The sequence below is a fragment of the Platalea leucorodia genome (assembly GCF_965183815.1).
Source record: "Platalea leucorodia genome assembly, chromosome: Z".
In the NCBI taxonomy this organism is placed as follows: Eukaryota; Metazoa; Chordata; class Aves; order Pelecaniformes; family Threskiornithidae; genus Platalea; species Platalea leucorodia.
Window position 1 is genome coordinate 45035556 of NC_138858.1, and position 17297 is coordinate 45052852.

At 42.8% G+C, this 17297-nt stretch overlaps 1 protein-coding gene across 1 annotated transcript in view; it reads left to right on the forward strand.

Annotated features, from left to right (window-relative positions):
• Window positions 1–17297, forward strand: part of NTRK2 (neurotrophic receptor tyrosine kinase 2) — a gene marked incomplete at both ends in the record, with an annotated part of 205460 nt that overhangs the window by 143509 nt on the left and 44654 nt on the right. The window contains one exon of the mRNA XM_082335628.1: window positions 12240–12370. Within this exon, the coding sequence (XP_082191754.1) occupies window positions 12240–12370 (131 nt within the window). The remainder of the gene's footprint in view (window positions 1–12239; window positions 12371–17297) is intronic.

Sequence of the window (17297 nt, forward strand, 5' to 3'; positions counted from 1 at the left end):
AAAAAACCCTACTATTAGGAAACTGCTAGGTAAGCATTTCTGGCCTTATTTTCTAGGTGGGGGAAACAATGATAAAGGGATTCACTAAGCAGAAGTCTCAAAAGAGTTGTTTGCCAAAGCACTGACGACAAATACCTTTTCATCTGTGCATGTGTGTGTGTGTATCTAGGTTTCAGAAGCAAACGATGTTGCCTCTCTGTAGTTTCTCTGTAAGGAAAAATGCAAATCAGTAATGGTTATTTTTGCAGTTAGAGCCTGTTACATTCTTGGAACATGTGGCTGAATTACTGTTCTCCTATCAAAGAAAATGTTACAACAAGGGAAGAATAAATGTGACAGAAGCAGTGGTAAAAGCAGCACACTGGCCTATAAGTTAGTGGAGAGTTGTATGTGGGAAAACACTGGGAAAACTACCCAATAAATCTTGAAATTTGTTTCTAAATAATGATGTTACCTTCTGACCCTTCCTCTACTCCATAAAATTCTGACCAGAAGGGCAGGCTAGAAGCAGAGAGTCCTGGAAATTGCTTAAGGACCATTTTGTGGGTGTTGGGCTACCATAAGGCAAAGTAGCCCTCCAGCTCCATAACAGGCTTCAGACCAGTCCCTCCTTAAAGCAGGTCTGTACTTGTCCTCCTGCTGGTGGTGGTCTTGCAGGAGGCTGCAGTTAATCAACACTGCTTGCAAAGTGGTCTGTTAATGTACCCTGGTGACATCTTGTCTGTAGGGCTAACAGTAGTGCTTTGTGTACCTCAGTGTTTTAGTTGAGTGCAGATGGCGTGCATGTCTACGGACAACACCCGTTTCCTTAGCTGCAAGTGCCAGTTCAAGCGACTTGAGACAAAAATCCAGCTGTTTCACTGGTAAGAATAAAAATGATGGTAATTTTTAGTATTTCCTTTACTGATAAACACGTGGGGTATTCTGCCATTACAGTTCAACAAATGTAGCAGCCATTTGTGTTGGTTACTGCTGCTCAAAATGCTTTCCAAGTACACGAGTATGTAGGCAGCTGGTATTTATTGCTCTGGGAGAGAACTTGAACTTCAGAAGAAAGGGGAAAAAAACCCTACATTTTGCCTATCTTTGTTCTGTGCAGACTACAGTTTCTGTAAATATCATGGTGTACAGTAGTTGGAACAAAACAGTTTTGTTCTTTAAAAGAAACAGTCATATAGATGCTAGGTGAGAAGAGAACTTTTCTGGTCCGTGCATTTTTGGTTTCTTGCAGAGACTGCCAGAATTACATTTGCATTCACTTCAGTCTACAACAAGTATTACAGAAGATTCAACAGTAAGTACTTTGCAAATATAAAGAGTGTAGGGGAGAAAGGTGACTACGATTTATAGTGACATCTATTAAGCTTTTACAGAATATCATATGTGTGTACTAGCTATCACCATAAAATTAACTGGTACTAATTGGTCAGAGCTGCCAACTCAGTCTGCTTATGAGTGTAACACTCTTCTTCAGGTCATGTTCATTATACTGACATCGTATGTCAGATCCTGAATAAAGTTCATTCAGCCATTTCTGCTGTTCTTCTTCTTGTTTGCCCTGCTATGTGTGTGTGCTGCCATCAGCAAGAGTTCACGTCTCGGCAAAGACTGGGTCTGTGTGCTTTGGGAAATACGTGTCTCGGGTATGTGCCCAGTGGCCACTTCTCCAGCAACTGCAGGGCTGTGGGAGGGCATCCTTCGATTGAATCACGCCTGGTGTTTTCCTCTTTCTTGGAAACTGACTGGAACAAAATGTTCAAAGCTCTTTCTTCATCCCTTTCCTCTTTTTTTTTTTTTTTCCCCTCCCTCTTTCTGTCTTTCACTTCCATGCCTCAAAAGGCTGTAACTGGGTTCATTATTGTGTGATAAATCAGCAGTAAACTTCTATGCATTTTGCTTCATTTGGGCAGCTCCTGTTCCTTAGTGACAGCTGCTTGGCTCAGTACACTGTAATTATCAACTCAAAACCAAGATGCTTTTAGGTGCTGAAAGCATATTGGCAGAGACTGGACTTGTCCTCAACCTTGTCATGGGCCACAGCTTTAAAAGATCCCGTTTAGTGTTTGCTTGGTTGGGTTGTCGCTGTTGGTACTGGGGCTCTGATGGTTCATTATCACAGGGGACCCTGTGGGAAGCTGTTGTTATCCTAAAGGAGTACAGGTCTTTGTTTTTCATTAGTTGCTGACATATCGTATAGTTAACTTTGATTAATCTGTGTTCATTCTCTTTCTCTAAAATAAAGTTTTGTTGATATGTGGGAGGGGATTTATACGTGTTAGTGAAAATTTACGAAGCCCTTATTTAAATAGATGTCTGAAGGGGCCTTTGCTGAGAAACAGACCTGTTGGTTTGTTGTGTGTGGTGGAACCGAGGCACCCTCTGCTCCTACTTTAAGCCTATCTCTGTTTGGCTTGCTGGCTGGACAGACAGGTTACGTGCTGAGTGAGTGACTGGTGCCTAGCTGTCTGCAGCCGCGGGGGCGTACAGAGCGTGGCGTTACCCCTGATCCACTAAAGGGCGAGTGGCCCTGGGCTGTATGTTGTGCAGACCAGTTCCAGGGGGCTGTACGTAGTTGAGATTTTTGCTCCCTCACCAAACTTGTTTTAGAAAAGAAGGAGGAGGACTCCGTGTTTGTCTGAAATTTAGAGAAACATAATTTCAACTGACAGGTAACACAGTCCAGAGCTCAAGTGAGTGGAAGGAGATTTCTCTTATTCTCTGCTAGGTCTGTCAGCTAGATGGTTTGGTTTTCATGTTACATGAAAATAACATGCAGATCCAAGAGGGGAGAAGAGAAAATACATGACATGTTTTGCAAGAGAAATTATCTGGGAAAGTCCCGCTGTTCCCATTGCCAAGCCACCGCTTTTCTTTTCTTACTGTATCCATGGGGCAGGTTGGGTTTTCTATTAGGACAATTAAAATAGGCACCTATCCTGCTACTATTAAAAAAGGCTTTGAAGTGTTATCAAATCCTGCTGGACTATAGTTTAGTGTAATTTACAGAGCAGTTCCAAGTAGGAGCACCACTGTTTGCTTAAGCAAAGCTCAATGTAAGGGGCATGACACAGTCTCATTTGTATCCTTCCCTAGGATTTGGGGAGGTTGTCAGACCCTGGAGAATGATAAGAAGTCACTCAGGCTGTAGAACCTCATGACCTTTACACACGGAATAATTTGTGTTGTTACCATACAGCAAATGTACACTTTATGGTCTTAGTCCTTTGGAGGATGCAGGATGGAAGAACCAGTTCAGCAGAGGAGGTGATGTGTGGTCTACGATAAGCAGATCTTTTTAAGCTTGTAAAATGAAGCATGTCCTACATCCATATGGAAACAGAGGAAGATTTTTTTTTTTCTTCCCCAGTGCATGTGCAACAAGACAAAAGAAAAGTCATCTTCTCTTTGCAATTGTTGAGGATTTGATCCTGAAAAACCCTCAGCGTGTTCAGTCTCGCAAACCCTTCGTGTCTTCATTTGCATGACCTCTAAGTGAGAACTTGTAGTGCAATATAGTAATCTTTTGACTGCTTTGTGGCTGCAGTGGAGGTGTCTGGCACATCCCAGCAGTAAAGGCGAATTTTCTGGGTGTACCTTGCATCCATATGCTGCCAGTTACAACTGCCTTTGTTACCCATAAGCACTGGGATTCTGAAACTGTATACAGGGGCCAAGGGGGAAATGCCCCATGGGGACATAAGCCTCTGTAGATGGCATGCCCTAGCAAAGAGGCGTGCCAGCCTGTCAGTGAAACAAAAGCAGAGCAACAAATGCCTCACCACAGAAGGACGCAGAAATGCTGAAGGACAGCAAGTCTGTAAAAGGGAATAACCTCTTTTCCAGGTCCGTTTACATTTTATGGTGGTTTTGCTCATCTCTCCTGTCACACAGGGCTTTGGGGCAGTATGATGTTTAGTGCTAGCCTCTTCTGCGTCCCCAGAGGACAAACTGAGGTTCTTTCCTTTTCGGTGTATAGGGAAGGCTCAAGACTTGTTTTCTCTCCTTCCTGCTTATTTTGTTTCTCAGTGAATAACACAGGAATGTGATCAAAGGGCGAGGAAGGTTTCTTGTTTTGTTTGTTTGCCATGCCTGATGTCTTGTATGTCTTTTGTGGGTCCTTCTTGGACGTAACCAAACCTGTAACTTTTCTCTGTGTTTAAAGGCCACTCATGGCAAAACTCAGAAAGGGGGTCGTATGCACAGAGTCATAAGAGCAAATAAACACGTAACAGCAAAGCCTTAACTGTGTGCAGTTAAGGAAGCAGGCAGAGACTGAACCGTCCTCAAGGGGAGGAGTTTGCCTCATTTCGCCCAAAGAAAGCAAAACATGGGCATGCGTAAGATTCACTTTTCCTCATGGAAAGCCACACAGTGTGCTGTAGCCTGATAGAACTGTAAAAGGTGCTCTGAAGCAGGACAAAAATTATTAGGAAAAGGGTAAATAATATGCTTAAAAGTGATATATAAAAGACTGGGTTCTGTCATGCTCCTGCGATGTTTTCTCTATTGTTCCCTTTTCTTTCCATGCACATGGCATGGAAACTGGCAGACCTACCTGTCTAACATGGCAGATCAGATGCTATGCTATATTTTAGTAAAATAGTTTAGCAAAAGGTAAAGATTAGGTACATGTTTAACTTTTATGTAAGGGGATAGAATTTGGGCCTGTGAGCTAAGCACGTGGTTTATTCCTTCACAGGCTTGAAAGCTCCATTTACTTTTTATATTTCCTTTTGAAAGGCCACCAGTAAAACCTCTCTGTCCTCCCTTATGTTGAGGTACAAAATTATTTTCTTTTCCTTTTAAAATGAGAAGAGAAAAAGCAAAGCGGAGAAACCTACATCAAAAATAGGGCAATCTCCTTTGAATTTCACCTTTATACCCACTTAGGCCAAGCTTGAATATGGCTCAGTCTCTGAATGTATGATGTTTCTTTCAGGTCCTGCTTCTCAGACCAGCATCCTGGGATGCTTTTCAGACTATGCCTGTTTCTGAAAACAGAGATAGAAAAGAGTTAATACTTTGAAGTCAGTATGTTTATTAGCCCTTCTCCCCTGCAAGCATCTATTATATGAGATATGCTACATGGTACTTCCCCATCCTTTGCTGAATGCTTCTCTTTATGCAGCACAGAAGATCGCTAAAGATTAGTATCATGCTGAGGGAAAGGATTTCTTGGTCTGAGCTAAGAGAAGGGTAATGGTGGTGAGATCATTGTCTATAGTTAACTTAAACATGGAAGACAGACCAGCTTTGCCACAATAAAATAATACTAAGCAGAGGTTTTATACAGCAACTTAGGCACAATAGCCTTTAAGTTTTACAATCATTAATCTTTTGGAAGAAGTGCACTGAGATTGGCATTTACAAATTAAGTGTATACACATCTGCAAACGCAATGTTTGGTCAAAATTCCAGGACAGTTTTCTGCTTAAAGCTAATTTACCATACTGTGCTGAAAAGCTGTTAGTAGGCTGGAAGAAACATAGAAGGAGAAATGCAGAGCAATTAATATCTGCTATTTATTCTGAACATAGAGTGCCAAATTTAGCTTTCAGTTATTTTGATATATCCCAATTGCTTTAGCACATAACAGATCAAATCCATATTTAATACATATTTATAATCGAAATAAACAGTTTCAGGTTGCTAAGGCTTGAGGGCCTTGTGTACCTTAGTTTTTGTATGCGAGGGAAAATTCATGACTGGAAAAACTGTCAACTTCATTATTCTTGTTTTTCTGAAGGGTGAATTTAGCTCATAAGGCTCATGCATTTAAAACAATGATAGCATTGTTATTATAATTTTATATTAGGTAGTTCTTATTTGATTATAAGGATCTAATCAAGTATGGCAATATGCCTATCTGTAGCCAAACTGAGAGGATCTTGGCCAACTAAAACAAATCAATTACCATAACAAAAGAGTAAGATAAAATGTCTCACCAGAAATCAAATATTAACCCCATAAGTCAGCAAACACTTGAGTTTCAGCCAGAGAAGAGCCACGCCAGTTACAGCAAAATGAGTTTACAGTGGGCAAGAGCTGTGGTGCCCCTGCTGCTGCAGGCAGGTGGGGGAGGACTGGGCACCCTCCCGGGAGCTGCAACACTATGCCACAAAGGGAAGCCTAATTCTCAGCCAAGACAATAGAAACTCTGGGGTTTAAAGTATAGATCCTGTGAGGATTTAAGTTGTAAACGAAGCAACTGAAAGGTTAAGCTGCAGCAATCACGGATTTATTGGATTTATCATTAAATGTAGCTCTTGACAGCAAGGAAATCCCTGGGAATTATGCCATTCCTGTGAGTGCTCACAGGTTTGCCTTTCATAAATGTCTCCAGTATTTCCAGGAAGACCACTGCCTATTCAACTTGCCCATTAAATGTCTCCTCAAGGCCCACTTGGGGTCTGATGCCTGTGAAAAATCTGGCAAATCACCAATGGCCACTCAGGGATAACTGTCTTACTACTGTTGAATTAAACTGTTCTTTTTCAAAGAAACAAAATTCGAAGGGATTCAGAAGCCATACATACTTGTACAGGTAATGGGACAAGGCCCAAATGCCTTTCTGACCTAGTTCTTCTGTGGATCATCCATACTCAGTTTTCTATAGCCTGTACCAGCACCTTTCATTTAGAGCCGAGTACCTGAGGAGCAGGTTTTCTGTTGGCTTATTTTCCTTCTGTTAAAGATGTGTGAGTTGAATCTCAGCTGTGGACTATATATATGAAAACATGCTGCTTGGTTTTTTGCACCTAGAACAGCTGGGCACCAGTCTTGCATGAGAATTTGTTGCTGCTGTATGGCAAAAATTAAACAACAATAGCACTACACAAACATATATAGAGAATAATAAGCAATGAATGTTGTATGGGATAAATATATCAAATAATCAGGAATACACTCTTAGAACTCAGCTGGCCTATTTCTGCATCCAGGCAACGCTGACAGGTTAAAGGGTTAAAAAAAAAAAAAAAATGTGGTGGTTGTTTGCTTTTATTGCCATGTTAGAGAGTAGGTATCTCAACGTGCCAAAATTTCTACTCTGGCAGTAGCATGCAGAACTGTAGAGATGCTGCTGCTGCAGAATCTGATGGCCATCGGGCTAGACTTGCTGTCTGCTCTTTGTAGTGATTTTGTATGCTCCTGCTATGGGATTCTCTCTGAAATTCCACCCCTCCTTTTGTGTGAATGACAAATGCTGTACAAATTTGGTATACTACCTGAACAATCACTCAGCCATTTGCACCTGTTTTTTCTAGCAAGATCTTAGAAATAATTGAGTCTTCACAATTGCAACAGAAATGGTGGGAAAAGAAATGAAGAAACTTGCAAAATGTCTTTCGTGGCACCTCATGTCAAATCACAAGCTGAGTCTTTTCTGCAGCTGCTTTTTTCTTATGCAACTGTAAATGTGTTTATAATATTACCTTGCCTGGTTACTTGGCGTCTTGAAGATCCCCATTCTCTTCTCAGAGTCCTGGTATAACAGGTTTCATCGGAACTGTTCCACATGTGTATCACTAGCAAAATTTTGAACAGTATCCTAGAAAGCAGACTCAGCAGGTGATTTAAGTGGGCATGCAACACAACAGGATCTTCTAGTGTTGGTAGTTCAGTGAGCAGTGATGATGGAGCCTGTCTGCTGTAGCTTTTACTGTCCATCAAGCAGTGAGTCTGTGCTGGAGACTCTCCGTAAGGACCAATCTCTCCTCTGCTCTGCTGTTCTCATAAGGCATATGGGAACACATCTGAAACTTACAGCACTTGTGATATTGTAATTAGGTGAGGTGTTCAAGATCAGACACACTCATGCATACCACATCACTATGTAATTTTCATGCTCTTTAGGAAACCCAGCCTTAAAAGGACGAATGTGATCTTTGGACATGCAGAGATATAAGGAGCTGATTTCATGTTTTTATCACAACCTCGTGGAGAGTGATACAAGAATATGGCTTCCAGTTGGGAAAAAACAACTGGAAACAACTTCTTCTAAAAGAGTGTTGAAAATTTTTCCAGAGAAGAGCCATGAAAATGACTGGCAAACTGGAAAAAATGTTTTCCTGGGAGGGGCTTCCATCTCCCTGCCTTACCAAGAAGAGCAAGAAGATTGTTAATGATGTACATTTAAAACCAGACGTTGAAAGGCTGCTCAAGCTAGTAGAGAAAGTCTCCTAAAGCCCAAGGGAGGGAGATGCAAGCCAGACAAGCTAAAAATTAAGAGACAAAGAAAAAGGCATACATTTTTATTAGCAATGAAAATTATTACACATTAGGGCAAGTGAATAGTTCACACTTTCAAAGGAAGACTGGCACAGCCACTTTCTGGAGGCAGTCTCCTGCCAAGCACAAGTCATTTAATTGCACACTATGCTCTGTGCTGTGTAGAAGGTCAGTTTAGGTGGTATAATGGTCACATGTGGTGATAAAGTGTTCAGACCTATTGTTTGTGACCAAGGGGAAAACACTTTCAATCTGTCACAGCATTTCACTTTTTAATTACATGCAGAAACATTTTAATAATTTATACTGCTGAGTGTCCTGCTGTCCGTGGCTGGAATCAGTCACATCCAACTCAGTGAATTCGATGTGGTGAGGTGATCCCAAGTTTCCTGTTTTGCTGGGACCCACTCCAGAACGTGGTGTCACCCTCTCTGTTCAGCCACACCATCAAAGGTAGGTTACCTGGGGAGTGCAATTCCATGCCTGCAGATAGTGTTTGCAGTGTTTGATGCATCATTTCCAGTGCTATGTGCTATTTGTTAGTGACTGAAATACCTAGAAGTTCAGCTCTCTTGGTGGGATGTCTCTGAGACCTTGAGATGAGAAGAGAGCCCTTTTCTGCAGTTGTGCTCCCTGTTGCCAGCCGATTCCCTGCAGTCATCCGTGGGAGCCCCCTGCTTCTGTGGGCACGGCTGTGTGGTTATTATTTAACACCACAGCCTCTTTTCAGCATTTACCCTCCTTTAATTTGCTCGGTCTCACTTCACGTTTTATGTTTCATTTTTCTCGTAAGTGTTTCGAGTTAGCTGTCAGCTTAATGTAACATTTTTTACAGTAATCAGACAGTATCTTTTAAACCGGGGATGATGTGCTCTTAAAAGTACAAATGGCAGCTCAATATCTTTGCCTGTGAGACAATGTTATGAGACCACTTCTTTGGTAATTCAGTTACGCCACCTCTTTGGCAAAATTCTGCTTTGTTTCTTCAATGTAAATCCAGGATAATCTCTTGGACTTCAACAGAGATAACTGGCTTTATCCTAATATTAACTGAAAGCAGATTTTGACCTGAATTTTTCAGTGTATCTCCTGCTGAAATCTCCTCCCACTGAAGACAGTGTCGTTATGGCTGGGCCCTGAGTGTGCTAAACAGATTTTTTCCTTAGCTCATATTTCCGTCACATCATATGTGTTTGATTTACTTACATTGTTCTTATATTTAATCTCTGCCCATTTAGTCACATTTACTGCCATTTTTTATTTGTTTAGTAACTCGGTGCAGCTCAGAAAGGTAACAGGGATAGATAGAGCATGACAAGTTGCAAATATATTCTGCGCAGATCTCTTCTGTGGCTTGCTGTGTTTCAGTTTTGACAGCTTGGTTTATGGGATGGGTTGTTTATTCAAATGCTTGGTTTATATAAGAGCATTTAGCAGCAGCTGTAAGTGTACTACAGAGAAGTATTCGATATCGTTCTTATTTATTTTTACTCTATTGTTTGGGAAGTCCTCCATGAACTTCACAAAAAACCTGTGTACCGCTAGGGCCAGCACTGGGGGTGTGCTGGGTTCCAAATGGAGAGGACCCACAAAAAATTCAGAAAGTCGACTGTGTTCGTCATGAGGTCTTTGGCAGCTGTGGAGGGAACCAAGTGAAAAACTCTCTCTGCTGGAATTTTGCTGCTGATGCCAGTAGGACAGGATCTCAGCCCTACTCACTGTCTGCGGGCTCTGTGGACATTTTAAGATGGTGACACTGGTAATGTGGAGCTGAACTTATCTCTTGAGGAAAAGAAGAGAGGCATCCTCCTGGTGATACTGGTCAAGCAGAAGGAAAGAGAAGAATTCCCCAAGAGGCAGGGTTGAATGGCAGGTTTGGCAGGGGGTAGGGGGAGTACTCATTATTAGTAAGCATTTTTTAAAGCACAGGTCACGAGGTGTGCCACGCTCCTGTGCTCAGGTGGTGTGCCAGGGCAGCGGTCCTCCCCGCATGTCTGCCTTGTGACTGATGTTAGCAGAGGCGAGGGATGCCAGTTAAATTGCATCCCTGGGGAAGAGATATGTTTTGATTCAGGCCTGTCTTATGCTGGCTGCATTTTGTGCTTTACTTCAAAAGCCAGCGCTGAGGAAGAAATGCAAATAAAAAGCGAATTCCTACTGACCGCAGAGGAGCTGTTCAGGTAGCTGGCCAAACAAAACGTACCCATATAAATGCATCAACACGATAAAACTTAATCTTATGCTAGACTAGAGTTTGACAAGAGAGAAAAATGTTGGTACCTTGCAGTCTCATTTCACGTGTACTTGGCTATTAATGGGCCGTGTGGCCTCTCCCCCCCCTGCAGCCACCAGCTCCAGGGACAGGAGCAAGCCCTCGTGGGTCTGGTGTGGCATGGGGAGAAGCTGGCTTTCCTCACTCGGTTCCCAGGGCATGGTGGGCCTGCTTGCATGCTGGCCTAGGGGTTTCTGGCAGGTGCCAGCTGGCTCTGGTGGAGGTCCGCTCCTTGGGTGCACTGCCCGCCTGGCAGACTCATGATGGAGGGCCCTGGGGACATCTCTCGCTCTCCTGGCTTGCTGCAGCACCGGGCTCCCCTCGCATGCACACACATGGGTACGAAGTGCGTTTATAAGCAGTGCGCTCAAGTTACATCGCTGTAGGCTCAGGGTGTGGGGCACATGTATTTTTCTGTCGTAGACCATGGGCTGTTTGTCCAAATGCTGGTGACAGCAATGGGGACAGGCTGTGTGACATTTCTCCCCACTGCTGTTAACAGCAGCACTCCGTTTGCCATCTTTTAGTAATGGAGGCAGGGTGGTTTCTGCGTAAGTGGTCACCCAGTCTGGAACAGGCATGTGGCCAGGCATGGAGGCAGGGGTTGTTCTGCATCTGAATATATCCTAAATTATTGGCAGGGTTCAGTCCTGTTCGCTGCAGTTAAGCAGCCGTGGTGAGAGTAATGCCTTTGCAGAAGCTGACCTGATGCCTGTACACCATTATTTACTTCACCGTGTTTAGGATTTATGTTGCAAATAGGCTTTGTCTAGGCAGGGTTAAATTTCAGTGTTTGCAAAAGCAGTTAAATGCACTGAGGTTAAATTCATCAGTAGATGCTGACTGTTTTGTACAATTTCAGCAGCACTGTCAACCCTGTTGAGTTGGCCAGTTAAACTGCCCTTACAGCTGCTTTATTTAGCTTGAACATTGCAAATTGATAATGTATTCTACAAAATTTGGTACAGTCTTTTAAATATTAAATCTTTTAATGGAAGCTTGTGCTGAAAGGAAAATGTAAAATGAGTTGAACAAAAATGCTCAAGGACTTTAATGTCTGAATCAATTGATTCTGGGCAGCAGTTCAACTAAGGCTCTGTCCACTATGCTGACTAAAACCTTTGTCCATCTTTTATTTTTCTTACTTCAGAGCAATACTGTAAATCATGTTTGTAAGAACAAAATTTCTCTCTTATTGTAACTGTAGTATAGCACAGACAGGTAAAGCATTTGAAGAAGCGGTAAGAGAACCAGAGAGTAAGTTGGATTTAGTTGAAAGAGGGCACATTTTGTTTTCTTGGATTAGGTTGATTTTAAAACTTTTTAGCTTTGGACAAGAGAGTTCAGGTAGTGTTAGAGGTACAAAACTAGAAGTGGTGTGAGAAAGGTTTGGTTTGTTTTCTGATTCTTTGTCTTCATGGTTTTAAAAAAAGCAGGATTGGCTGTTACGTATGCTCTGCAGCAGTCATCCTAATGTGATAATAAATGGCCTTTTCTCAGGTGACTCTTAATTCCATGTCTTCTTATCCAGCAAATGCGCTACTCTCCAAATATAAATATATTAACTCGGTCTCTTTGGGCAAAGCACTAATGAATGACACATGGGCACTTTGATTCCTTTCATGACATGCGCCCCACTCTACAGGCAACCCTGTCTCGGTGTGGCTGTAAGCATGGACCCCATCCCATCCTGGCCTTGCAGCTTACTTCTGACCTCCGTTTTGTCTTCTTTTCACAGTTGTGCAGCACATCAAGCGCCACAATATCGTTCTCAAAAGAGAACTGGGAGAAGGAGCCTTTGGGAAAGTCTTTCTGGCGGAATGCTATAACCTCTGTCCTGAGCAGGACAAGATCTTGGTGGCAGTGAAGGTAAAAGAATCTAGGGTTTCCATTATTAATTCATGGTTGCAACTAATGCTATTTTATTTGTAAATTATTGTGTTTGCTTATGCAATAGCCCAGTGTAACTGCTCTGATATATGTGGAAGGGTTCACAAGGCTAATGGAGTGTTAAGAGAATGTGATATTTGATCTTGCTGTGGGTTATAAAATGAGAGCTGAATTTCATAAGGAAAAGGGGGGAAACAGACTGTGTCACAAAGGGGCAAAATCTTTTATGATCTATCTAAAATATAATTAGTGAAAAATAATGTCTAGGTCATTAAAAATACATGTGACATACGTGTGTCTAAAAAAATAATCTATTACTAGCTAAGTGAATAGGTTATGTGTATCATTGCTAGTCAAAGAAGGCCTTTCTTTTTCAGGATTGTGCCGTTCTTTTAGTCAGCCACTGAAATTATCGGTGGGTACTTGTCATTAATATAGCTGCCAGGATTGTTATAACAAACGTCTGGATAATATTGTCACGTGCTGTTAAACACTGGCTATATGGAAATCCAAGAGTCATGATATGTCAGACCCGGAGGAGTGATTCTTGATCATACAGCTCCAGTCGACTCTCTTAAAATACAGTCCAGAGGAGGAGGAAGCTGCATGAAAACAGCCATAACCTTGGAGTTTCAAGTATACAGAATAGTTCTCACATTTCTGGGGGGAAAAAAAAGGGATTTGTTTGGTTCTCCTAAAGGGCACAGACTACATAGTACGTTGGGAATCTACCAAGAAGGAAGAAGATGTCCAGCTTGATCTCAGATCTTGGACACCAAACCTGCCTCACCATACCAAGCCTTTTTGTCCCCCAGAATGGAAGGGTTGAGGTTGGTTGTTGACCTCAGCTATGGATGTATGGTAGAAAACAGTATTGGTGAAACTACACTCTTAAGAGTTTGCAGAGTCTCCCTGGCAACAATCTCTTATCTCCATCTGTAGTGTTCTGCCAAAAGCTGAACAAGGTGTTCAGCATTTGAAGTATCTCATTAAATGCAGGGGGAATACACATTTAGAATTTGGGCTGTGCCTAGGGATCAGAAAATACTTTTATCTAACCAGTCACAATTAGGCAACCATGTGTGCACTTTAGATCAAACCATATAGTAAAAGAAATCAAGTAGATCATCTTTTCAAGTTTGAAAACAAGAAATAGATCTGGCAGCGAGAGAACATGAAAGGAGGATGGACTTGTAGAGTGCTTTCTTGCTCCATCAAAAATAACAGATTTTTGGGGTTTGCCAAGGTTACAAGCTTTTTGATACTTGGGAGTTGTTCAGTCACGTTGACTGGTGAGAAAAAATTAAGCCCTGAAGAGATATATCATAGACAGGAGAAAGCAAGAGGTAGGAGATGACAAAACTAGATCTGAATGAATTTTCTATTGTATTTTGGTGAAGCTAGGGTGGAAATTGCCTTTCCTCTATCACTTCAGGGAACTGCTTGATAGCAAAATAAAAGTCTTTCCATTCACTTGCTCCCTTTGAAAGTCCTGACCAAATGGAGCCTAGCACTTCTGCTGTTAAATGCTGCGCTGTGCTCGCTCTCTGCTGCTCTTTCTCAGTGTAATTCACAAGGAAGAGCATTCAGTCATTAAAGGGAGAGATGTCTCCATGGATTTAGATGACAAATCTATCAGTTTTCTGTTGTGATACTTTTTTTTTTTTTTTTACCAAATCCACTCTTTGTAGTGTCCTTAATAAGGATCTTCCAGGCAGCTGTGGGAAGAATTACCTCTGGGGACAGGTTATGCCCATTTTATGTTTCTCGCATTGGCTCTTGAAGATGTGACTCTGGCTGTCGTCAGAGTGTATTTTTTGGCAAACTGTGCCATTGGATTGATCCACATATAACTGAGGGGTTAATTGCCTGGCGCTTCTGTCTTTGACTGCGGCACCAACCATAGCTCACAGGTATCCTTCAGTCACAGTGGAGCTCAAGGGATAGGACCTCACTGGTGTGCAGAGAGCTAGCCAGAGGACTGTGTCTGGATGCCACCACTGGGCACAGGGTTTGGCAGTGAAAATGTGTGGGTTTTTTTTTTTGCAAGGGCTTTAGAGAGCTTCACCCCCGTGGGCAAAACCACAACACACCTGTCTCCACGAAATAGATTCAGTGAGCCCAGAGGGAATATGTACTTGGTGAGGAGTAAAGTGGTGCCAGGGGGATTTCGGCAGCGAGGAGGCACGATCTCACCTGCACGAGGTGGATCAGGATGGCTGGTGGTCCCCGCTGGCTGCCTGTGCGTGCCGGTTGCTGGGCAACTGCACGGTTCGTGCCTGGCCCTGAGCATCACTCTGACTCAACACGCATCCCTACCCTTTTCAGCCGGCCAATATCCAAAATGCTGACGTTGCTGCAGCAAATTATTTAGGAGCCAAGAGGCCTGGAAAAATCTGGGAAGATATAAAATCAGGCTTAGCATAAACAACCCGAAGTGCTTGAGCTTTTGCTCCTTGGAAGAGGAGAAAGACAATCTGTTTAAATTTGTTTCGACCATCAGGCTTTTTACGGGGAGCACTGAGTGTTTGGAAATGCTTTCTGTGGGTCAAACCCTGTGAACAGAGAGCTTAACCACAGGTTAAGCTGCTTGCACGGGCTTTGTACTAGCCTTCCCCCGGCGTGAGTTTGTACATCGCATCACTGGTCAGCTAACCCAGCCAGAGATGGAGGTGAAGATGACTGTCAGGGCCTAGGTTAGCAGCTGTCTCTGGCTCCCCTGGGAGGTGGGAGGGGGATTCACCCTGTGCTGCTCCAGGGTTGCGCTCAGCTAGCAGACTGCTATGTGCGTGAGGTGAAGAACATTTCCACAGCACCTGCAGAGGAAAACCAGAGGTTTCCCACTATTTGGGTTTTCAGTTCAGAGAAGGGTCAAAACCACCCTTTCATTTCTTGAGGAAATATACCACTCAGCTCTTGTGTGGTGATGGGGAGCAGTAGTAAGGATTTCATAGGGGAAGGCTGAAGCAGTATAAAGGACAGCTGTTGTGAGAGTTTCGTTACCAAGTCATACTGATGTTGGTGAGAGCCACATCCCCCTGCTCTTGCTCTGACTTGCCTGTGAATGCAGCTCTGTGGTGTCAGGCTCAACTAAGGAGCTGGCGGTTTGCACTCACTACAGTGCACAGGTCTGCAGAGACCAGATGGTATGTGGATACCTGGGCAAGGACTCTGTGGAGGAGAATAAGCATGGGGTGGCTGTCCGACTGTCACGAGGATGAACTCAGCAGATGTGGGGCTCCTGTAACAGCCAGGGCGTTCCTCTGTTGCCCAGGGGAGTATGTCCCTCCTCCTTAGCTGCTGGCCTGAGTGGTTGGAAAGTACATGTGGTTGTGTCTCAGTTCCTACGCGGGGAAAAACTCCTGTCGACAGGTGAGAGTGCTTTGTATGCAGAGCTTTGGCCTACTTGTCAGTAATGATAATAATAATGAATATGTCTTTTTCTCTCTTTGTGCTCTTAACGGTTTTATTTTGGTTTTATTTTTTCTCTTGCACTGAGAACAAGCTAAATGCATTAGTCAATGTCATTTCTATGTAAATTCTACGTACTTATTTTTTCACTTTCCAGTCTACTCCTTGCCTGACTGTGTCAGCTATCTCTCATGCATTGTGTCTGTTCTGTGCGCTACATGAAATAATGAGAAGGGGGTTTTGCAATGGTGAGTGACAGAAATTCAAGTCGCCCATTGGTAGTAGAAACCCTCCCTGAGTTTTACCTGGGTTTTAGACCTTCCTGCATTTTCCTGTTTGACAGAAAATGTGTAATTGCCATGGCAACTGCTCTGTCATATGATAATTTTGCTGTTTCTGTGAGATAAAAAGCGTCTTCTGAAATATACAATATGCCATCTTCACAGGGCAGAGCTGTCAGCGTTTTTAATGTCTTTCCAGGGAAAGAGCCTGCTGGAAGGATGTCGTGGTTTAACGTGGTGTATTAGCCTATGCTTCTCCCTGTCAGTTTTTTTCCAGGTTGCTATTATTTAAAAATGGTTTCTATATTAATTGTTTTCCTAATTCTGTTGTCGAGAAGAATTAGAGTCCAATTGCTTTGTACATGAAACCACCAGAGGAAACTCAAGTGACAACAGAATTGTTCCCAGTGATTTAATTATATAGCGTAGATTGGACTGTGGGTTGGTGCCTGTGTCATGTTAAAACATCATCCAAGAGCCCAGAAGCATTGGAAGACTTTTCAATTTCAGTCCTTGCTCAGTTCAGATGTGATTGTGTGGGGACCATAGTGGGGAGCCAATTTGATATCCACCTTACCTGATATAGCTGCGTATACTAATGTATCCTAGCTTGTGAAGCTTTGATGACGCAGCCTCCTTGTTCCATTGCTATTGGTAAAACTTGTGGAAGAAGGGTTCTGGGCCTGAAGACACAGGAGATTCATATGTGGGTCCCTCAGGGAAGGGACATCTGTGGCATGAGTGATTTCTATTGCCTCTAGGATCCATACAGCCTGAGATCCACAGGGAAAAAGCCCCTGAACTTGGTAGATGGCTATCCAGTCTGCCCTGCTTCTTGTCGCCTCATCTGAACATTATTATGGTAGCTGTTCGTTTTTCAAGACCTGCGGTTGCAGTTTCACAAGCAAAGCAAGTGTTTTCCCTGACAGTCATCTTTTAGTCCCTTCTTCACACATGCATATATATCATACTAGAAATGTTGACAGAATTGTCCCTGTTAAAGAAAAAGCTTGGAAAAAACATGACCACTGCAGCTAAAAAATGGATTTGTTGGCAGAATGATTGCACGATATCAACTTGTTCTGTGTCTGTTCTGAGTGTGGTTGGTCCCATGCTCTGTATAGGAATTCAGGGTAGAAAATAAAGTGACCAGATGGCCAGGAAAAAGCATCTTTAGTTAAAACATTGCTACTACTTTTGTGCCTCATCTTCCT